This window comes from Gouania willdenowi, chromosome 17, assembly GCF_900634775.1.
Source record: "Gouania willdenowi chromosome 17, fGouWil2.1, whole genome shotgun sequence".
Classification (NCBI taxonomy): Eukaryota; Metazoa; Chordata; class Actinopteri; order Blenniiformes; family Gobiesocidae; genus Gouania; species Gouania willdenowi.
This window is the reverse complement of record NC_041060.1, coordinates 4,301,309-4,324,667: the sequence shown is the minus strand read 5'-3', so window position 1 is coordinate 4,324,667 and position 23,359 is coordinate 4,301,309. Positions and strand designations below refer to the sequence as shown.

The window sequence follows — 23,359 nt, the reverse complement described above, 5'->3', positions numbered from 1 at the left end:
TATTCAAACTTTCATTTTCTGAACTGCCATTATATATATATATATATATATATATATATATATATATATATATGACAATGTCATTATTTCATAAGCAGATGGATTTTATATGATTTAATATAAATTATAAGTTATTATTAAAGCACTACCCCAGGTGCAATGTTATTGCATGGGCCGCTAATTATTTTGATGCTTTAATGACAAAAAACAACCAAATTTGTTTGGCCCATTTCTTGTCAGGTAAGTGAATTGTTGATGGCAGCGGCTCTTAACTAATTTTCTAGTGTTTTGATAAGAATATAATTCATATCAAGCTACTGCATGTGGCATTATTGACTTAATATTATTGCATTTAATAGCCTACTACAGTAGCAACAGTTCTTAAAATGTAGAGCTAAAATGTGCTGTATTTCTCATTGTATTCCAGGTAAAAGGTCTGACCTTCATCAAAAGGATGACCCAGATTGGTTAAGGGTTAAAACCAGTAGTTGACTATATTAAGATGCGCAATAGATAGAAGACTCTCCGGGTCGTCATTGATGCAAGACGAGGGCGCCAACAAGTAGGAAAACTAGGAACAACTAGGAACAAACTGAATCTTGAATATGTCCATATTTTGTAAATTAAGTCGTAAGTTATATTTTGTCAGGTCATAAATTTTGCATGTTTATTTACCTCTTCCTTTGTCACCCCCATTTTTATTGAATTACTTGTTAAACTAACTTTAAAAAAATAAAATCTGAAAAACAAAATGAAACAAAACAAATGAAATATCAATAAGTATAATAACCCTGTCACACAGACTCACTCCATTGTATGTACTACATTTGTTCTAGCTTGTTTATGGGTTCTGTGGCAATACATTTGTCAATTACACTTTGAATAATAATTTATTCAAAACACATATTTTGGCTGTTTATTCAGTTCTTAGATTCAACATATGGAGAAAATAGTGGAAGTACATAAATAAGTCTTATATTGCAAAATGATTCTGTCACATTTTTGTATGTTTCGTTTACATAAAAAAATAATGTTCTCATAATTATAAATTTATATCTCAAAATTATGAATTTACTAACTCATAATTATGACTTTCTGTCTCTTAATCATGGCCATACCAGCCTGTCATTGCCTGATCGTGTTAGATCTTGGAACCTAAACAGGTCTGGGCCTGGTTAGTAGTTGGTTGGGGGACAGTTGCTCCAGCAGTATCTGTCATTGTGTCCTTGGGCAAGGCACCTTCACATTGCCTAGTATGAATGTAGTGTGTGAAAGAGTGTTGGTGTTGGTCAGAGGGGCCGATGGCACATCATAGCAGCCTCACTTCTGTCAGTCTGCCCCAGTGCCGCTGTGGCTACAATAGTAGCTTACCACCACTAAGTGTGGAGTGAAAGAATAATCCCTTGATTCTGTAAACCGTCTTTGAGTTTCCAAAAAAGTGCTATATAAAATTGATGTATTATTATTTATGACTCATTCTCATAATTATGACTATTTATCTCATAATTATGAATTAATTAACTGATAATTATGATTTTCTATCTCTTAATTTAGACTCATTCTCATAATTATGACTTTTTATCTCATGATTATGAATTACTAACTCATAGTTCTAATTTTATTTCTTATAATTTACTAATAATGTACTAACGCTTAATTAAAAATCGTTGTGATTTTTTTAGTGGTGAAAACATTTTAATTTTCGGGATTTATTTTTACGCGATTATGTAATTAACGTGGTCCCCTAGATGCGTTCAAGGTCCCTTGGAAACCCCGACATTCTGATCAATTTGTAAAATCCGTCCGGACGGTCCAGCACAACACGTTAAAAGAGGACATTATGCGGATAAAAGAAGGACGTATGGTCACCCTAGTCTTAATTTCCCTATCCTTCTGCCTCTGAAGTCCGACACCTCCTGTTCGCAGAGATGTCGGACTTCAGAAGCAGAAGGATGTGGGTTTTTAAGTCCAACATGTCCATATCCGTGGGCTTTGCCGGCTTTAGCTGGATGCTAAGTCCGGCTTATGGAGGTACCCAGGGCCGAGGATGAGTTTGGCCTCGGTATGGCCCAGAGTGGCCGAACTTGTATTTTTCTCAAGCTGGAATGTGTGTCACACATGTTCATTGGAGAAAAAAACGGACCAAAAAGCACTGGTAATAATTACTGAAACATTTAATGTTTACCTGATGAAACTTTCCCATCTTCATTTCGGCTCACGAGTGCACTCCCTCCTGGTAAAGTAGATTTTTTAAACTTGTTTGTTCAATAATAATGTGCTTTTGTGTGCTTTACGATACGCATATAGTCGTGGAACGCAGCTTTGTGGAACACCATTGTAAATATGGTAGTCATGGTAACTCAGTCTTCCTCGATTCAGAATCTACATGAATTGAAAGACAGAGTGTCGGAATCAGAAACTACTACTAACATTGATCTAATACCCTATAAACAGCCCGTAAAGATGGACCAGCAGATAATTCCAGTGAGCAACGTTCCTGAAGAAGGTGAGTTTCTGTTAATATTGTAAACTTTAATGACTAATTCTGTTTTATTCCTTGATCAACTTAACAGATAGTCAGTGTACCATTTTTTTCTTGGTTATTCTGTTTTAAAACCAAATCATAATAATAAATGAACAGTGAGGGTATTTTGTTATACTGACTTAAAACCAAAACAGAAATACAGAACAATACATTAAAAAAAAAAAAAAAAACAGACAAGCAGTCTTTTTCTGTTTATGGATTGTAAATGCTGCTTTTTTTTATAATATGAATGCATTTACATATGCAGTAATATTCCTGTGTGAATGAGGAGATATTGTTAAGAGCTTTGGAACTACTTTGTAATAAAAGCTCTATTTAAATGTTCATTTTAACATTTACCATTTTGTGAGAATTGCCTAATTTTGCTAAAATTTTGGGTGCACAGGGGTGTAGTGCAGTGGTTCCCAGTCCCGTACCCCTTCAGACATTTAACCTGAAGTCATGTACCCCCTACTGCTGCACACTTAAAAATATAATAATGTAATGCTGTTCATTTCAACCTTGGGGTCACCTGGAATTTAAATGGAATCCCCTGAAATGTCTAATTTATAAAAAATAAAAATAATGCTGATTAAAAATGTAATTTTTAAATGTTTTAATTATTATTCGGCACATATACAACACAATCTTTAGTAACTATTCTGTACTTACACTTTCTCAAATATAAATCTAGTTTAAATAAAATGCAGAAAATTCTAGAGAGAAACAAAAATAATATTTTGTGATATTAAAATGGTGTCACAACCCAAAAAAAGTTTGGGAACCACTGATGTAATGTCACATACAATGTATTCCTACAGTGAAATTTGTCTCTGAATTTTATGGCATCAAAACAATACAGTTTGTATAAGATAATTCTAAATGACTGATGCACCAGAGAGCAGTTTCAAGGAAGGAAATTTGCTTTGAAAATGTCAGATTCCAATGCTCCTCTATGGAGTAACGATGTTTACAGTATGTCATTCTCACTTTACAGGTGGGATCAAAACAAACATTATGAACCATGGGAAGAGGGAGCATGATGACTTAGAAAGAGGAAGATCCAGTAAAGACCTGCCCTTCACTGAGACCGAACGAGCCAGAACACCAGAGATTGCTGGTTCTTCACCGAGTTCTCTGGTGTCAGAGATGGTTGAGGAGCAGAAAGTGACGGCCATTCCTCCTGATATTCCTCAGTTTCAAGCACTTAAGCAGTCCACCATACAAACTGATGAACCAGAGAACAAATTGATGGTAAGAAATCTGCTTTTAAAATGTCAGATTCCAATGCTCCTCAACAGAGTACCGATATTTACAGTATGTCATTCTCACTTTACAGAGGGGATTAAAAGAAACACATTTGAAGAGGAAGCATAACACCTCAAGAAGTGGAAGAGCTATCAAACGGCCAAATAAAGACCTGCCCTTCACTGAGACCAAACGAGCCAAAACACCAGATCCTCTCAGGTGCTGCCAGAACATCCTGAAGGAGCTGCTCTCCATGAAGCACAGTGAATACGCCTGGCCCTTCTACGATCCAGTCAACACACTAGCTCTGGGTTTGCATGATTATCACAACATCATCAAAGAGCCCATGGACCTCAGCACCATCAAGGTTAGACCACTCCCCACAGACACACTGATACACGTCGAGCTGCACGTTTACTAGGGCTGTACATTGCCATGAATCTGATGATATGATTCATGGTTTGAATGTCAGGATACAATATATCCTGATACTAAACAATACGATATACGTCCATTATCATCATTATTAACATAATACCTGGAGTTTGAGATTCTTACCAGGGGATTAAAGAAGAAATATAATTAAATATATAGACCATCTTGAGATTCAGGCAAATGCTCCCCCTGCCTCCGCAAACTCCACGTATGTATACATCGCGATTTATCGCCAAATCAATAATTACAAACTACACCTTTACAAGTGGTATGAAATACAATTTATTTCTTTTCTTTTTTAAATTCGCGAGAACATGTAAATTGTAACTAACTGTAATTTAAGCACAAATATCAAAAACAAGTGGAACGATAGCAAACTGTCAAATTACAAAAAGATTTTCAAAAAAGTTAAACTTTTTCTTCTACAACAGATTCTGATTCTGTTCATTTCTTAAAACAAAAACATTTATAAAAGTACCCATTATGTTTAGTGAAAATAAAGTGCAATCAACTTTCAGCTAAAATGCATTGAGCAGTGAAGTAGTTTAATAAGGTCTGATGTTGTCTTACACCCCGAACGTCTGTTGTGTTTATTTTATTCAGAAAAAAATGGACCAGCGGGAGTACGCAAACGCCGAAGACTTTTGTGCCGATGTGCGACTAATGTTCTCCAACTGTTACAAATACAACGAACCCTCACTTGATGTGGTCTCCATGGCCAGAAAACTCCAGGTGTGGCTTTTCACTCATTTTTTTTTTTTTTTTTTGACATGGCCTCTAATTTTATGGAGGTAGATTTGTGTCTTTACTGTTCATTCATAAAAAAATGACCTTTTCAAGAAAAATAAAATCACTTCAATCAAAAAGAATATATTTTTAATCAAAGAAAAAAAATGTTCAAATGCAAAAAATATTTATAATTTGTGACCCATTTGCTTTTTGTTATAGAGATAATCCTGTGTAAGACGTATTGGGTGCAGAGACTTGTCATTCAAACTGATACATTTTTTATGTCTCAATATTTTTTTTTGTATTCAAACACTTTTTTATTTGATTGGTAGACTTATTTTATTAAATGATAAAGACACAAATGTACTACCCATACTATGGCCCAAATACAAAGATGACTTTTAAATTTAAAAAAAATCCCTTCAATCAGAAGAGATATTTTTAATCAAAGAAAATAGTGTTCAAATGCAATTCTTTGTTCTTTTTGCATTTGAACGATTTTCTTCTTTAATTGAATTTATTTCAGTGAAGTGATTTTTTTTTATTTATTGAATAATAAGACACAAATTTATCTCCATACAGTTGTATTTGTTTTGACATTACTTCTTAACGCTACATCATGCATTTGTTATGTCAACAGGATGTTTTCGAGGCACGTTATTCAAAGGTTAACAGAGACCCCGAGAGTCGTTTCATATCCCAGCAGTCGATCAGCACAGGAACAGGAGTTCAAACTCTGTCCACTTCGTTAAGTTTTGATGGCGTCCGCTCCTCAAAGAAGGTTGGTAACAAACACAGATTTCTTATACATGATACTTGAAAACCACTTTAGATAACTTCAGTATGATGTTCCTGCTTCTTTAGGTAAAAGCTATCCCTCATGAGGTGAAAAAACTCTCCAAGGAGCTTCCGTCCAAACCCAAGAAGAGAAAGAGGGAAAGAGGAGAAAAGGATAGCCAACTGAAGATAAAATCTTCCAAATCCAAACCTATTCCTGAAAACTCAGTGAACTGCGGGTCGTCTTTGTAAGTATGCTTTTTTAAAGGGGACAGATTATGAAAAATCCAGTTTTGCAGTGTTTTTGAACACACGAGGTAACTTGAGTGTCCACCGATACACAAAATGTGAAATAACTCCATCCAGTCCTTTGTTTGTGTTCTCTGTAAGTCTTACAACACAGAGAAAAGTGCTCCGTTTCAAATTTTCTGAGTTTGTGACGTCACAAGCTAAACTTTGCTGGTGACAGGGGAGAGAGAGTGCTGATCACTTCTTCTTGGGCCGTATGTTTGCAGCACTTATGATAGACATTACCGCTTTTACAGTTTAAATTATCATCTTACAGAATTACTAAAGGATGAGTTCACCCAGAATGTAGGCTTATTCAAGAACTGCTTTAATTGTGCCCCGGTAAGTTGAGGAAGTGCACTCTAGGGACACCCCCAAAACGGAGCGCTCTCCAACAGTGTATTAAACCTCTTCTGTTGCTTGATTCACGTTGGGTTTTGACCAAACCCCAGCACAGATATGTCGTTTAGACCACAGGGAACTGTTTCAAAAGATGAAAAATTGCCATAATTAGTACAGTGCCCGTCGAAAGTATGTATTCAGATAATGGGGGCTGAAGTAGAGCTAGCACATATGGCCAAATGATTGTGTTTGAAGGTTGGATATATACAGAGGTGTACATACTCTGTACTCTGTAGAGTTTTAAAGGGGTTTTATTTGCGGGTGCTGCGTAAAATAGTGAATGCGATTTCTCTGGTTTAATTAAATAAAAAGACATGCACATAATAAATTGGTAAATAAAGTTTGCACCAATGTCCGCTGGACTTAAGCATATGGATAATAAAGGTCCCGGAGCATCCCCTGTCCTTAGACCCTCCTTTGGCAAGGAAAAACTAAAAAACCCCGTGGGAAAATGATTTACACACAAACATGTAATTTACATCCAACATACTACCATAGAGAAGAGTCACAGAACACAGGTGGATTTTACACCAAAGGTGCCCCATAGCAGTTTCCGGAGTGGAGCTGTGCAGTGAAATAGATATAGATGGTGCGCTAGCGCCCCCTCACACTAAGGTCAAAATCTGAATAGGTTTCACTTCTGGGCAAACATGACTGTGCCGTTCGAGCAAAATAAAATTAAAATAAACGTTTTGAAATCACCCAATAAGTCCAAAAAATGGATATACACACTCGGGCTATGTGAAAGCTATTTAAAAAGTTTCAGGTCGAACAGACACCGCGTCAAAGAGATATTCGCTACACACACACACAGAACTTTCTTACTTTTATAGATAGATATGTCCCCTTCAATTTCATCAAGTTAATTTTGTCTTCATTTTGAATAATATGTTAAAGGTTACCTGTCGTGAAAATGTATATCACAAAAAATGTGTTACTAATAAAGAAAATATGAGCACCTTTTTATTAAAAACAAACATCAAAAAAGGACTTTTTAGAATGGTTTTATACCTTACACAATTTACACACTTTAAGGTTTCATTTACTCAGACAACTTTTTTCAGGAAATGTATTCCTTAGATCTCACTTTGATGAGTCGCCAGATGGTCTCTTCTCCAGAGGCCATCGGGCGACAGGAGGCGTGGCCAGCCTGACACAACTGTCAAAAAATATTTCATAAGGACACCTCTAAGTGATGAGCTGACGCCTCTGAGGAAGACTGACAGTTGTCAGTCAAAATATGTCAGAAGATCAAAGTTAATTTGCTGAAAAAAGTTGTCTGAATAAATGAAACCTTAACTTATGCTTCTTTAACATTTTAAAAACACTCCAGTTTTCAAACCCTTTGAGCTAAACGTTTGATCTCCTTCTGTCCACTGTAGGCCCGATGCAACAACCAGTGCATTATGTGACATCCTCAGTCTGTCGCCTCGCCTGACTTACCACGAGAAGAAGCAGCTCAAACTGGACATGTACAAGCTGCCTCGTAAACAAAGGAAAGTGATATTCACGCTCATTAATGCCATTGACTCGTTTCAACACGATTTCTATTTGAAGGAGTCGGATATGGACTTTGATCTGTACCGCTACTCCACACAGAGAATCCTGCAGAATGTTGTAGCAGCATATGTGAAGGACAACAACAAGAGGGCAAACAGTAAGTGTCATCATAGCATTACCAATGTTTTATTCAATCACATAAAGGTTGAGCTCTACACTTTCTCAAAGTACGGTCAGGGTTGGGTTCAATTATAATTGTAATTGTGTAATAATGAATTATAGTTATGATTTTAATTGTAATCGGAAACAATCTGTTGTTGTTGTAATCATAATTCAATTGTAATTGGGTTCAGATAATTGACTTAATTGTGATTGGCTTAGAAATTATATAAAAACTGACACAATGTATTTAAATGCAAAACTGTGGAACAATGTTACACTTCTGTCTTACACACATATAGTTAACAATTATTAAAACATGTTCCACTTTTCCCACTACCTGTCACTTTTCTTGAGGATCATTTACCATTTAAAAAAAATATAATACTAGGTATACGGACAGAATAATAGATAACTAAATTTCATGACAGATAATATTTTTTGTGTGTATTTTACAGCTGATTTAAGACATGGGTCAAACTGAACTATAACAAAAAGCTAACACAAGAGGAAGGTTACGTTTTATGGACTTATTTATTAATGGTTTAGTAATTGTGATCAGTTGTAATTGAGAATGTAATTGACTTTCAAGGGGGAAAAGTAATTGTAATTTTAAATGTTATTGGAAAAAATGACAGTCACCATAATCGTAATTGAGTTATAATTTACATTGATAATTGTAATTGAAAAATGTAATTGACCCCAACCCTGAGATTATTACATATTATTTTACAGAGAAAAAACTGAGGAAGTCCACTGAAGGAATAAAGGAGGACAAATCAAAGGACTGTGGGAACCTTCATGGTGTCCACAAGGAGCATCTCTTACACGGAGAAGACAAACCACAGGGTAAATACTTACTATAGTGAAATTTGTCTCTGAATTTTACGTATCCTCTTGAGGAATGTTATATAATTATATTAATTAAAAAAAATAAAAAAAATCTGTAACCATGGGTCGTCCTACATTGGTTAATGTGTAATTTGTGGCAATGCATTGAGGCTGGTTTATTTATATTTTAGTTTACAATTTGTATTTTGATTCATGTACCCCTTATGACAATTTGTAACCCACTTTGGGAACCTAGGTTGTAGTGGTTAGCAATTTTAAAGGAGGGCACCTTTCTGTGATGCTTTGATGTAAACATTGGGCATATTTCAGTTTGTAGCAGAAAAAAAAACATCGTAATTGTATAAAATGTGTCCCTCACCCTCTGTATTATATTCTGTTTTATTGTATTATTATTATTTTAAAAATATTTTTATCCTACTTGTATTTTTATCTTGTTCTGTACAGTGGCCTTGGGTGACCTGAAAGGCACTTTAAAATTGAATTCATTATTCTTATTCTGTAATCCTTGAGTGTGTGTTTAGATTAATATTGCATCAATCATAAAATTGGTGAAATCCGTGTTGCCAAGAAGCTTAGGTTCGATTAAAGGTTTATTATCAGCTTTGCTTCTGTGGTGGACTTTATAATTTACTTTACTTTTGATTGATGCTCTCAGGGAAATTGTCTCAACACAGCTGATCACAGGTCTAATTAAAGGCAGAAATGCAGATATTGTGAAATGAAGTAATTAGGAATGTGAATCCTTGGGTGTCTCACGATTCGATTTTATTCTGATTCTTAGGATCACGATTCAATTAAAAATCGATTCTTGTTTTAACCAGTTCTCGATTCAAATGATTCTCGATTCAAAAATTGACACAATGCATAGTGTTTTAAGGGAAATTATGGCATCAAAACAATACAGTTTGTATAAGATAATTCTAATTTAACTGATTCCAATGATGTAATCACACAAAAGCAAACTTAAGACACAAGGTTACATTTATTCATACTGAACAAATAGAAACCTACTTACTGTACTAAAAATAACTTGCATCAATATAATTGCCTAAATAAAAGCTTAGGCCAGCCGCCCCTTTCTTCCAGAAGTAAGTCTCAACTCTAAGTGACTACAAGAATAAGTTCAAGGTTTACAAAAAAAAGGTGGCATAAGAAAAGGAGTGGGGGGAGGGGGTACTGTGCCCCCCTCGTGTCAGCTGGGTTGGGCCCCTCAGCCTCTGTAGAATTTGTATTATTATTATTATTATTATTATTATTATTTTGTTATTAATATGCATTTTTCCTCTTTTCATCCCATTGTTCTCTGGCTGTATGCTGTCAGGTTATGACATTGTTGTTTCTCCCTGTCTTTTGTCTTGCTCCTGACATTCCTCAGTTTCAAGGACTTAAGCGGTCCACCATACAAACTGATGAACCAGAGAACAGTTTCAAAGAAAGAAATCTGCTTTTAAAATGTCAGATTCTAATGCTCCTCAATAGAGTATTGATATTTACAGCATGTCATTCTCACTTTACAGATGGGATCAAAAAAAAACATAAGAACCATTTGAAGAGGAAGCATGACGACTTAGAAAGTGGAAGACCCATCAAACGGCCAAATAAAGACCTGCCCTTCACTGAGACCGAACGAGCCAGAACACCAGAGGTTGCAGGTTCTTCACCAAGTTCTCTGGTGTCAGAGATGGTTGAGGAGCAGAGAGTGACGGCCATTCCTCCTGATATTCCTCAGTTTCAAGCACTTAAGCAGGCCACCATACAAACCGATGAACCAGAGAACAGTTTAAAGGTGAAATCTGCTTTTAAAATGTCTGATTCCAATGCTTCTCTATACAGTACCATTATTTACAATATATCATTCTCACTTTACAGATGGGATTAAAAAAGATAAATTTGAAGAGGAAGCATGACTACTCAAGAAGTGGAAGAGCTATCAAACGGCCAAAAAAAGACCTGCCCTCCACTGAGACCAAACGAACCAGAGCACCAGATCCTCTCAGGCGCTGCCAGAACATCCTGAAGGAGCTGCTCTCCATGAAGCACAGTGAATATGCCTGGCCCTTCTACGATCCAGTCGACACACTAGCTCTGGGTTTGCATGATTATCACAACATCATCAAAGAGCCCATGGACCTCAGCACCATCAAGGTTAGACCACTCCCCACAGACACACTGATACACGTTGAGCTGCACGTTTACTAGGGCTGTACATTGCCATGAATCTGATGATACGATTCATGGTTTGAATGTCGGGATACAATATATCCTGATACTAAACAATACGATATACATCCATTATCATTATTTTTAATATAATACCTGAAGTTTGAGATTCTTACCGGGCGATTAAAGAAGAAATAGAATTAAATATATAGACCGTCTTGAGATTCAGGCAATGCTCCCCTGCCCCCGCAAACTCCACGTATGTATACATCACAATATATTGTAAAATCAATAATTACAAACTCCACCTTTCTTTTGGGAATCAAGGTCCAAGGGTTTGGAGGAAGACGGGTGAGGAACAGAACAGAACATTGCACCCCAAATCATGACTGACTGGATATTTCACACTGGACCTCAAGCAGCTTGGGTTCTGTTCCTCACCCGTCTTCCTCCAAACCCTTGGACCTTGATTCCTGAATGAAAGGCACACTTTACTTTCATCAGAAAAGAGGACCTTGGACCACTGGTCAACAGTCCAGTCTTTCATCACCTCTTTTTTTCTGCAAAAACTGAAAAGAAAATTGTGATTTCTTCACAGTATTCAAATTCTTTGAAATCCTGTTTTCATGGGTTTTATGAGCTGGAAGCCCAAATTATATAAAAATAAACTTATACTTGAAATCGTTTAAATTGTGGGGCCTGAATTTATAATCTATGAATGTTTTACTTTTTGAATGGAATTATGGAAATTAAACAACGTTTTTACGATAGTGTAATTTTTTGGAAAGGGTCTATACGTGCTATGCATATGTTTGCGCAATTGAATGTTTTTCAAGTTGAAAAAAATGATTACAAAAATTAATTTGGACATTTTTTGGATCGATACGATAATCGTGTGGTGAAAAATTGCAATATATCGCCAAATCAATTATTTCTTTCACCCCTAACGCCTATTGTATTTATTTTCCTCAGAAAAAAATGGACCAGCGGGAGTACGCAAACAGCGAAGACTTTTGTGCCGATGTGCGACTAATGTTCTTCAACTGCTACAAATACAACAAACCCTCAGATGATGTGGTCTCCATGGCCAGAAAACTTCAGGTGTGGCTTTTCACTCATTTTTTTTTTGGCATGGCCTATAATTGTATGGAGGTAGATTTGTGTCTTTATTGTCCAATCATAAAAAATGACCTTTTCAAGAAAAATAAAATCACTTCAATCAAAAAATATATTATTTTAATCAAAGAAAAAAACTGTTCAAATGCAAAAAATAACAATTTGTGACCCAAATAATTGCATTTTTGTGGGCCATTTGCTTTTTGTTATAGAGATAATCCTGTGTAAGACGTAATGGGTGCAGAGACTTGTCATTCAAACATGTCTGACCAAAGGGGAAGGCTCCGCCCATTGCGTAATGTCAAAATGATAAATTTTTTACGTCTCAATATTTTTTTTTGCATTCAAACACTTTTTTATTTGATTGATAGACTTATTCTATTAAATGATAGACACAAATGTACTACCCATACTATGGCCCAAATACAAAGATGACTTTTAAATTAAAAAAATCCCTTCAATCAGAAGAAATATTTTGAATCAAAGAAAATAGTGTTCAAATGCAATTCTTTGTTCTTTTTGCATATGAACGATTTTCTTCTTTAATTGAATTTATTTCAATTAAGTGATTTTTTTATTTATTGAATAATAAGACACAAATTTATCTCCATACAGTTGTATTTGTTTTGACATTACTTTTTAAAGCTACATCATGCATTTGTTATGTCAACAGGATGTTTTCGAGGCACGTTATGCAAAGGTTCACAGAGACCCCGAGAGTCATTTCATATCCCAGCAGTCGATCAGCACAGGAACAGGAGTTCAAACTCTGTCCACTTCGTTAAGTTTTGACGGCGTCTGCTCCTCAAAGGATGTTTCCGCTCAGCTGGACAACCTAGAGAAGGAGGTTGGTAACAAACACGGATTCCTTATACATGATACTTGATGTACCACTTTAGATAACTTCAGTATGATGTTCCTGCTTCTTTAGGTAAAAGCCATCCCTCCTGAGCTAACAAAACTCTCCAATGAGCTTCCGCCCAAACCCAAGAAGAGAAAGAGGGATAGAGGAGAAAAGGATAGCCAACTGAAATCAAAATCTTCCAAATCCAAACCTATTCCTGAAAAGTCAGTGAACTGCGGGTCGTCTTTGTAAGTATGCTTCTTTAAAGGGGACAGATTATGAAAAATCCAGTTTTTCAGTGTATTTGAACACATATGAGGTAACTTGAGTGTCCACCGACACACAAAATGTGAAATAACTTCATCCAGTCCTTTTTTTGTGGTCTCTGTAAGTCTTACAACACAGAGAAATGTGCTCCGTTTCAAATTTTCTGAGTTTGTGACGTCACAAGCTAAACTCCGCTGGTGACGGGGGAGAGAGAGTGCTGATCACTTCTTCTTGGGCCGTATGTTTGCAGCACTTATGATAGACATCACCGCTTTTGCAGTTTAAATGATCATCTTACAGAATTACTAAAGGATGAGTTCACCCAGAATGTAGGCTTATTCAAGAAGTTACCTGCTTTAATTGTGCCCCGGTAAGTTGAGGAAGTGCACTCTAGGGACACCCCTAAAACGGAGCGCTCTCCAACAGCTTGATAATTAATAAGGACACATCAAAGTGATGAGCAGACGCCTCTGATTTTCTGACATGTTCTTGACTGACAACTGTCAATCTTCATCAAAGTCAATTTGCTGAAAAAGTTGTCTGAATAAATGAAACCTTAACATATGCTTCTTTAACATTTTAAAAACACTCCAGTTTTCAAACCCTTCGAGCTAAACGTTTGATCTCCTTCTGTCCACTGCAGGCCCGATGCAACAACCAGTGCAAAACGCAACAAGCCCAGTCCGTCATCTCCCATGACTTATCACGAGAAGGAGAAGCTGAAACTGGACGTTTACATTCTGGCTCGTGACCAAATAGGAGAGTTATTCAAGATCATTTATTCTATGGAGCCATCTCTGCAAAGTTCCAATTTGGAGGAGTTAGATGTGGACTTTGATATGCTCCAGAACTCCACACTGAGAGCCCTGCAGAGCATTGTAGCAGCAACTCTGAAGAGGGCAAATAGTAAGTGTCATCATAGCATTACCAATGTTTTATTCAATCACATAAAGGTTGAGCTCTTCACTTTATCAAAGTAAGGTAAGGGTTGGGTTCAATTGTAATTGTGTAATAAAGAATTACAATTATGACATAATTATGATTTTAATTGTTATCAGAAGCAATCTGTTGCTGTTGTAATCGTAATTCAATTGTAATTGGGTTCAGATAATTGACTTTCGTAATTGTAATTGGCTTAGAAATGATATAAAAACCAACATTTACAGTGTATTTAAATGCAAAACTGTGGAACAATGTTACACTTCTGTTTTCCACACATATAGTTAACAATTATTAAAATACGTTAAACTTTTCCCACTACCTGTCACTTCTCTTGAGGATCATTTACCATTTAAAAAAAATATATAAATCTAAGGGTATACGGACAGAATAATAGATAACTAAATTTGATGACAGATAATATTGTTTTTGTGTATTTTACAGCTGACCAGGCCACCAAAGTCGCCGCCAGTGCCGGCTCCCTGCACCAGTTCGCCAACTCTTCTGCCAGTGCCGGCCCTTCCCACCAGTTCGCCAACCCTTCTGCCAGTGCCGGCCCTCCGCACTGGGCCGCCAACATCGCCGCCAGTGCCGGCCCTCCGCACTGGGCCGCCAACGTCGCCGCCAGTGCCGGCCCTCCGCACTGGGCCGCCAACGTCGCCGCCAGTGCCGGCCCTCCGCACCTGGCCGCCTACGTCGCCGCCAGTGCCGGCCCACCGCACCAGGCCGCCAACTCCGCCGCCAGTGCCGGCCCTCCGCACCAGGCCGCCAACTCTTCTGCCAGTGCCGGCCCTCCGCACCAGTTCGCCAACTCTTCTGCCAGTGCCGGCCCTCCGCACCGGGCCGCCAATCCTTCTGCCAGTGCCGGCCCTCCGCACTGGGCCGCCAACGTCGCCGCCAGTGCCGGCCCTCCGCACTGGGCCGCCAACGTCGCCGCCAGTGCCGGCCCTCCGCACTGGGCCGCCAACGTCGCCGCCAGTGCCGGCCCTCCGCACCTGGCCGCCTACGTCGCCGCCAGTGCCGGCCCTCCGCACCAGGCCGCCAACTTCGCCGCCAGTGCCGGCCCTCCGCACCAGGCCGCCAACTCTTCTGCCAGTGCCGGCCCTCCGCACCAGTTCGCCAACTCTTCTGCCAGTGCCGGCCCTCCGCACCGGGCCGCCAACGTCGCCGCCAGTGCCGGCCCTCCGCACTGGGCCACCAACGTCGCCGCCAGTGCCGGCCCTCCGCACCAGCCCGCCTACGTCGCCGCCAGTGCCGGCCCTCCGCACCAGGCCGCCAACGTCGCCGCCAGTGCCGGCCCTCCGCACCAGGCCGCCAACGTCGCCGCCAGTGCCGGCCCTCCGCACCAGGCCGCCAACGTCGCCGCCAGTGCCGGCTCCCCGCACCAGGCCGCCTGAATCCTGTCAGGCTAGTTTTCCTGAGTCCCCTAGCTGCCAGGCTAGTTTTCCTGTGTCCCCTATCTACCAGGTTCCTGAGACCCCTGGTTTCTTGACACGCGCCAACGTCGCCGCCAGTGCCGGCTCCTTGCACCAGGTCGCCAACTCTGCCTCCTGTTCCGGCCTCCCGCACCGGGCCGCCAACTCTGCAAAATGCCTGACCGGCACTCTCCAGTTTTGTCTGGCCAGCCACACGGCAGACCTTAAGACCATCGCTTCCCTGTCTCAGGTTGGGGAACACTGTTTTTGTGTTGGCTGGATTATTGTCAATGTTACACTCCCTGTGTGCTGCTGTGTGTTTTGTTCTCTGCTTCCTGGTTTCTTCGTGCTGTGCTTTTATTTTTTGTTTTTTGAGTTTAAAATAAACATGGACTGTTCCAAGAACTCTACACCTGCATTCTGCCATCATCTCTCTCTGCATTTGAGTCCACATGTTTTCTGCGTGCTATATTTTACCAATGAAACACCACAGTTAAAATTGTTATAAATAACTTTGTGTTTAATGTTTCAAAACACAAATTACATACAACACAAACTAAACCATCACATGGCAAAACATTAGACATTTGACAGATAAAAAAAATGAAAAACTAACTCACAAAAATGTGCAAATGATACATCTCAAGATCAGCTCAGAGGTTTATGTATGATGTATTGTAATATTTTGGTAGTGTGCCTCATAAATCCTTAGAATTTACACCATGGAACCCATAAGGGTAACTTTTGCAATTTTTTTTTCTCAATTCAGGCTATAGCAAGGCATATTTTTTCAAAAATTTCAAAAAAAAAAAATTAAGTTAAGACCATCATTAGACCCTAAAAACTACTGCAAATATAATGCACATACTTAAAAGGGCTAAGAAAGCAGTAAGGCACAAAAAATGACAAAAAACAAACATCACCCAAAATCAAAAGTAAGGCTATAGCATGGCATATTTTTTCAAAAATTTCAAAAAAAAAAATAAATTGAGGTAAGACCATCATTAGACCCTAAAAACTCCTGCACATATAACGCAAATACTTAAACAGGGCTAAGAAAGCAGTAAGGTTCAAAAAATGACAAAAAAACAAAAATCACCCAAAATCAAAAGTAAGGCTATAGCATGGCATATTTTTTTTAAAAATTTTGAAAAAAAAAAAATTACAAATATTTGATGTATTTCCACAGAAATTAAAGTCCTGTGACTGATACCATGAGGTTCCACTGAGACTTGAACTCAGATCACTGGATTCAGAGTCCAGAGTGCTAACCATTACACCATGGAACCCATAAGAGTAAAATTTGCAATTTTTTTTTTTCTCAATTCAGGCTATAGCGAGGCATATTTTTTCAAAAAATTTCATGAAAAAAAAAAAATGAGTTTAAGACCATCATTAGACCCTAAAACTCCTGCAAATATATGGCACATACTGAAACAGGGCTAAGAAAGCAGTAAGGCACAAAAATGACAAAAAACAAAAATCACCCAAAATCAAAGGTAAGGCTATAGCATGGCATATTTTTTCAAAAATTTCAAAAAAAAAAAACTGAGTTTAAGACCATCATTAGACCCTAAAAACTACTGCAAATATAATGCACACACTTAAAAGGGCTAAGAAAGCAGTAAGGCACAAAAAATGACAAAAAACAAACATCACCCAAAATCAAAAGTAAGGCTATAGCATGGCATATTTTTTTTAAAATTTGAAAAAACAAAATTACAAATATTTGATGTATTTCCACAGAAATAAAGTCCTGTGACTGATACCATGAGGTTCCACTGAGTCTTGAACTCAGATCACTGGATTCAGAGTCCAGAGTGCTAACCATTACACCATGGAACCCATAAGAGTAAATTTTACAATTTTTTTTTTCTCAATTCAGGCTATAGCAAGGCATATTTTTTCAAAAAATTTCATGAAAAAAAAAAATGAGTTAAGACCATCATTAGACCCTAAAAACTCCTGCAATTATATGGCACATATATAACAGGGCTAAGAAAGCAGTAGGCACAAAAAATGACAAAAAACAAAAAGGACCCAAAATCAAAGTAAGGCTATAGCATGGCATATTTTTCAAAAATTTCAAAAAAAAAAAAATTGAGTTAAGACCGTCATTAGACCCTAAAAACTACTGCAAATTGATGCACATACTTAAACAGGGCTAAGGAAAGCAGTAAGGGGGGAAAAAAAATGACAAAAAACAAAATCACCCTAAATCAAAAGTAAGGCTATAGAATTGCATATTTTTAATAAAATTTTGAAAAAAAAAAAAATTACAAATATGTGATGTATTTCAACAAAAGTTAAAGTCCTGTGACTGATACCATGAGGTTCCACTGAGACTTGAACTCAGATCACTGGATTCAGAGTCCAGAGTGCTAACCTTTACACCATGGAACCCATAAGGGTAACTTTTTGCAATTTTTTTTTTCTCAATTAAGGCTATAGCAAGGCATAATTTTCAAAAATTTCAAAAAAAAAAAAATTGAGTTAAGACCATCATTAGACCCTTAATACTACTCCAAGTAATATGCACATACTTAGAATGGGCTAAGAAAGCAGTATGGCGCAAAAAATGACAAAAATCAAAAATCACCCAAAATCAAAAGTAAGGCTATAGCAAGGCATATTTTTTCAAAAATTAAAAAAAATAAATAAATTGAGGTAAGACCATCATTAGACCCTAAAAACTCCTTCACATATAACGCAAATACTTAAACAGGGCTAAGAAAGCAGTAAGGTACAAAAAATGACAAAAAACAAAATCACCCAAAATCAAAAGTAAGGCTATAGCATGGCATATTTTTTTTAAAATTTTGAAAAAAAAAAAAATTACAAATATTTGATGTATTTCCACAGAAATTAAAGTCCTGTGACTGATACCATGAGGTTCCACTGAGACTTGAACTCAGATCACTGGATTCAGAGTCCAGAGTGCTAACCATTACACCATGGATCCCATAAGAGTAAATTTTGAAATTTTTTTTTTTTCTCAATTCAGGCTATAGCAAGGCATATTTTTTCAAAAAATTTCATGAAAAAAAAAAATGAGTTAAGACCATCATTAGACCCTAAAAACTCCTGCAAATATATGGCACATATATCACAGGGCTAAGAAAGCAGTAAGGCACAAAAAATGACAAAAAACAAACATCACCCAAAATCAAAAGTAAGGCTATAGCATGGCATATTTTTTCAAAAATTTCAAAAAAAAATAAATTGAGGTGACCATCATTAGAAACCCTAAAAACTCCTGCACATATAACGCAAATACTTAAACAGGGCTAAGAAAGCAGTAAGGTACAAAAATGACAAAAAAAAAAATCACCCAAAATCAAAAGTAAGGCTATAGCATGGCATATTTTTTTTAAAATTTTGAAAAAAAAAAAATTACAAATATTTGATGTATTTCCACAGAAATTAAAGTCCTGTGACTGATACCATGAGGTTCCACTGAGACTTGAACTCAGATCACTGGATTCAGAGTCCAGAGTGCTAACCATTACACCATGGAACCCATAAGAGTAAAATTTGCAAATTTTTTTTTTCTCAATTCAGGCTATAGCGAGGCATATTTTTCAAAAAATTTCATGAAAAAAAAAAATGAGTTAAGACCATCATTAGACCCTAAAAACTCCTGCAAATATATGGCACATACTGAAACAGGGCTAAGAAAGCAGTAAGGCACAAAAAAAGACAAAAAACAAAAATCACCCAAAATCAAAGGTAAGGCTATAGCATGGCATATTTTTTCAAAAATTTCAAAAAAAAAAAAACTGAGTTAAGACCATCATTAGACCTTAAAAACTACTGCAAATATAATGCACATACTTAAAAGGGCTAAGAAAGCAGTAAGGCACAAAAAGTGACAAAAAACAAACATCACCCAAAATCAAAAGTAAGGCTATAGCATGGCATATTTTTTTTAAAATTTTGAAAAAAACAAAAATTACAAATATTTGATGTATTTCCACAGAAATTAAAGTCCTGTGACTGATACCATGAGGTTCCACTGAGACTTGAACTCAGATCACTGGATTCAGAGTCCAGAGTGCTAACCATTACACCATGGAACCCATAAGAGTAAATTTTACAATTTTTTTTTTTCTCAATTCAGGCTATAGCAAGGCATATTTTTTCAAAAAATTTCATGAAAAAAATAAAATGAGTTAAGACCATCATTAGACCCTAAAAACTCCTGCAAATATATGGCACATATATAACAGGGCTAAGAAAGCAGTAAGGCACAAAAAATGACAAAAAACAAACATCACCCAAAATCAAAAGTAAGGCTATAGCAAGGCATATTTTTTCAAAAATTTCAAAAAAAAAATAAATTGAGGTAAGACCATCATTAGACCCTAAAAACTCCTTCACATATAACGCAAATACTTAAACAGGGCTAAGGAAGCAGTAAGGCACAAAAAATGACAAAAAACAAAAAGGACCCAAAATCAAAAGTAAGGCTATAGCATGGCATATTTTTTCAAAAATTTCAAAAAAAAAAAAAATTGAGGTAAAACCATCATTAGACCCTAAAAACTACTGCAAATGTAATGCACATACTTAAACAGGGCTAAGAAAGCAGTAAGGCACAAAAAATGACAAAAAACAAAAATCACCCAAAATCAAAAGTAAGGCTATAGCATGGCATATTTTTATTAAAATTTTGAAAAAAAAAAAATTACAAATATTTGATGTATTTCAACAAAAGTTAAAGTCCTGTGACTGATACCAAGAGGTTCCACTGAGACTTGAACTCAGATCACTGGATTCAGAGTCCAGAGTGCTAACCATTACACCATGGAACCCATAAGAGTAAATTTTACAATTTTTTTTTTCTCAATTCAGGCTATAGCAAGGCATATTTTTTCAAAAATTTCATGAAAAAAAAAAGAGTTAAGACCATCATTAGACCCTAAAAACTCCTGCAATTATAATGCACATACTTAAAAAGGGCTAAGAAAGCAGTAAGGCACAAAAAATGACAAAAAACAAAAAGGACCCAAAATCAAAAGTAAGGCTATAGCATGGCATATTTTTTCAAAAATTTCAAAAAAAAAAAATTGAGTTAAGACCATCATTACACCTTAAAAACTACTGCAAATATGATGCACATACTTAAACAGGGCTAAGAAAGCAGTAAGGGGGAAAAAAAATGACAAAAAACAAAAATCACCCTAAATCAAAAGTAAGGCTATAGCATGGCATATTTTTTCAAAAATTTCAAAAAAAAAATAAATTGAGGGAAGACCATCATTAGACCCTAAAAACTCCTGCACATATAACACAAATACTTAAACAGGGCTAAGAAAGCAGTAAGGTACAAAAAATGACAAAAAACAAAAATCACCCAAAATCAAAAGTAAGGCTATAGCATTACATATTTTTTTTTAAATTTTGAAAAAAAAAAATTACAAATATTTGATGTATTTCCACAGAAATTAAAGTCCTGTGACTGATACCATGAGGTTCCACTGAGACTTGAACTCAGATCACTGGATTCAGAGTCCAGAGTGCTAACCATTACACCATGGAACCCATAAGAGTAAATTTTGCAATTTTTTTTTTCTCAATTCAGGCTATAGCAAGGCATATTTTTTCAAAAAATTTCATGAAAAAAAAAAAATGAGTTAAGACCATCATTAGAGCCTAAAAACTCCTGCAAATATTTGGCACATACTTAAACAGGGCTAAGAAAGCAGTAAGGCACAAAAAATGACAAAAAACAAAAAGGACCCAAAATCAAAAGTAAGGCTATAGCATGGCATATTTTTTCAAAAATTTAAAAAAAAAAATAAATTGAGTTAAGACCATCATTAGACCCTAAAAACTACTGCAAATATAATGCACATACTTAAACAGGGCTAAGAAAGCAGTAAGGTGAAAAAAAATGACAAAAAACAAAAATCACCCTAAATCAAAAGTAAGGCTATAGCATGGCAAATTTTTATTAAAATTTTGAAAAAAAAAATTTACAAATGTTTGATGTATTTCAACAGAAGTTAAAGTCCTGTGACTGATACCATGAGGTTCCACTGAGACTTGAACTCAGATCACTGGATTCAGAGTCCAGAGTGCTAACCATTACACCATGGAACCCATAAGGGTAACTTTTGCAATTTTTTTTTTCTAAATTAAGGCTATAGCAAGGCATATTTTTTCAAAAATTTCAAAAAAAAAAATTGAGTTAAGACCATCATTAGACCCTAAAAACTACTGCAAATATAATGCACATACTTAAAAGGGCTAAGAAAGCAGTAAGGCACAAAAAATGACAAAAAACAAACATCACCCAAAATCAAAAGTAAGGCTATAGCATGGCATATTTTTTTTTAAATTTTGAAAAAAACAAAAATTACAATATTTGATGTATTTCCACAGAAATTAAAGTCCTGTGACTGATACCATGAGGTTCCACTGAGACTTGAACTCAGATCACTGGATTCAGAGTCCAGAGTGCTAACCATTACACCATGGAACCCATAAGAGTTAATTTTACAATTTTTCTTTTTCTCAATTCAGGCTATAGCAAGGCATATTTTTTCAAAAAATTTCATGAAAAAAAAAAAATGAGTTAAGACCATCATTACACCTTAAAAACTACTGCAAATATAATGCACATACTTAAACAGGGCTAAGAAAGCAGTAAGGCACAAAAAATGACAAAAAACAAAAATCACCCAAATCAAAAGTAAGGCTATAGCATGGCATATTTTTTCAAAAATTTAAAAAAAAAAAAAATTGAGGTAAAACCATCATTAGACCCTAAAAACTACTGCAAATATAATGCACATACTTAAAAGGGCTAAGAAAGCAGTAAGGCACAAAAAATGACAAAAAACAAACATCACCCAAAATCAAAAGTAAGGCTATAGCATGGCATATTTTTTTTAAAATTTTGAAAAAAACAAAAATTTGATGTATTTCCACAGAAATTAAAGTCCTGTGACTGATACCATGAGGTTCCACTGAGACTTGAACTCAGATCACTGGATTCAGAGTCCAGAGTGCTAACCATTACACCATGGAACCCATAGGTGTTAGCTTTGGAATCTTTTTTCTCAATTTAGGCTATAGTAAGGCATAAAAAAGACAAAAAAAATTTCAAACACTTCAAAACGGAGGAAAGGCTATAGTAAGGAAAAAAAAAAAATTCTACCTCCTCAAAACAGAGGTAAGGCTATAGTAAGGCATAAAAACGTGCAAAATTTTTTAAAACACCCTAAAACGGAGGTAAGGCTATCGTAAAGCATAAAATCGGGGCTAAAAAATTTCAAAAGCCTTAAAACGGAGAAACACTAAAGTCAAAGTTCTGTGATTAAGTTCATGTGGTTTTACTGAGACTTGCACTCCAATCACCAGATTCAGAGCCCAGAGTGCTAGCCATTACACCATGGAAGCCTTAGAGCCTGATGTTGCAATTTATTTTCTTAGTTTAGGCTACAGCAAGGCATAACATGGGCGACAGACAATTGCACAAAATGACAGAAAAATACACAAAACTAATGAAAAAATGTATGAAATTACAAAAAAAAAAATGTTCCTCCATGTCCACAGATGTGCACACAGCCATTGGAGCGCTTGGCTCCATGCACATCTGTAAACATCCAGACACATCGAGCTGATGCCTCCAACCAGTCGATCAATACATCCATCAGCCCAATGCTTTATTAGTTTATCGCCTTTTGGCTTGGCAGC

At 36.5% G+C, this 23,359-nt stretch overlaps 1 protein-coding gene and 11 non-coding genes across 17 annotated transcripts; 1 reads left to right on the top strand and 11 right to left on the bottom strand.

Annotated features, from left to right (window-relative positions):
- Positions 1–1,782: 1,782 nt before the first annotated feature.
- LOC114479259 (bromodomain-containing protein 4B-like) lies at positions 1,783–15,768 on the top strand. 6 transcript variants are annotated; one of them, XM_028472846.1, is made up of 17 exons: positions 1,783–2,155; positions 2,308–2,355; positions 2,455–2,506; positions 3,522–3,778; positions 3,864–4,139; positions 4,811–4,939; positions 5,577–5,717; positions 5,801–5,961; positions 7,783–8,060; positions 8,798–8,911; positions 10,432–10,700; positions 10,784–11,059; positions 12,047–12,175; positions 12,864–13,037; positions 13,122–13,282; positions 13,945–14,207; positions 14,685–15,768. In XM_028472846.1, exons 1-17 carry the CDS (start codon positions 2,048–2,050, stop codon positions 15,635–15,637), a joined length of 3,789 nt encoding a protein of 1,262 aa, XP_028328647.1. In that variant the 5' UTR covers positions 1,783–2,047; the 3' UTR covers positions 15,638–15,768. The 6 variants fall into 6 exon arrangements, with proteins under 6 accessions (XP_028328647.1, XP_028328648.1, XP_028328649.1 ...); XM_028472847.1 differs by lacking the exon at positions 2,308–2,355 and having other exon boundaries at positions 1,783–2,236; positions 2,380–2,506; positions 14,685–15,276; positions 15,394–15,768; XM_028472848.1 differs by lacking the exon at positions 2,308–2,355.
- A 1,104-nt stretch (positions 15,769–16,872) lies between these two features.
- Positions 16,873–16,944, bottom strand: trnaq-cug (transfer RNA glutamine (anticodon CUG)). The gene has a single exon. It is a non-coding gene; the product is annotated as a tRNA-Gln (tRNA).
- A 484-nt stretch (positions 16,945–17,428) lies between these two features.
- Positions 17,429–17,500, bottom strand: trnaq-cug (transfer RNA glutamine (anticodon CUG)). The gene has a single exon. It is a non-coding gene; the product is annotated as a tRNA-Gln (tRNA).
- Positions 17,501–17,986: 486 nt separating this feature from the next.
- trnaq-cug (transfer RNA glutamine (anticodon CUG)) lies at positions 17,987–18,058 on the bottom strand. Its single transcript has one exon. It is a non-coding gene; the product is annotated as a tRNA-Gln (tRNA).
- A 487-nt stretch (positions 18,059–18,545) lies between these two features.
- On the bottom strand, positions 18,546–18,617 carry trnaq-cug (transfer RNA glutamine (anticodon CUG)). The gene has a single exon. It is a non-coding gene; the product is annotated as a tRNA-Gln (tRNA).
- A 486-nt stretch (positions 18,618–19,103) lies between these two features.
- trnaq-cug (transfer RNA glutamine (anticodon CUG)) lies at positions 19,104–19,175 on the bottom strand. The gene has a single exon. It is a non-coding gene; the product is annotated as a tRNA-Gln (tRNA).
- Positions 19,176–19,662: 487 nt separating this feature from the next.
- Positions 19,663–19,734, bottom strand: trnaq-cug (transfer RNA glutamine (anticodon CUG)). The gene has a single exon. It is a non-coding gene; the product is annotated as a tRNA-Gln (tRNA).
- Positions 19,735–20,397: 663 nt separating this feature from the next.
- trnaq-cug (transfer RNA glutamine (anticodon CUG)) lies at positions 20,398–20,469 on the bottom strand. Its single transcript has one exon. It is a non-coding gene; the product is annotated as a tRNA-Gln (tRNA).
- Positions 20,470–21,127: 658 nt separating this feature from the next.
- Positions 21,128–21,199, bottom strand: trnaq-cug (transfer RNA glutamine (anticodon CUG)). Its single transcript has one exon. It is a non-coding gene; the product is annotated as a tRNA-Gln (tRNA).
- Positions 21,200–21,688: 489 nt separating this feature from the next.
- On the bottom strand, positions 21,689–21,760 carry trnaq-cug (transfer RNA glutamine (anticodon CUG)). Its single transcript has one exon. It is a non-coding gene; the product is annotated as a tRNA-Gln (tRNA).
- Positions 21,761–22,070: 310 nt separating this feature from the next.
- trnaq-cug (transfer RNA glutamine (anticodon CUG)) lies at positions 22,071–22,142 on the bottom strand. The gene has a single exon. It is a non-coding gene; the product is annotated as a tRNA-Gln (tRNA).
- Positions 22,143–22,621: 479 nt separating this feature from the next.
- trnaq-cug (transfer RNA glutamine (anticodon CUG)) lies at positions 22,622–22,693 on the bottom strand. The gene has a single exon. It is a non-coding gene; the product is annotated as a tRNA-Gln (tRNA).
- Between the last annotated feature and the right edge of the window lie 666 nt (positions 22,694–23,359).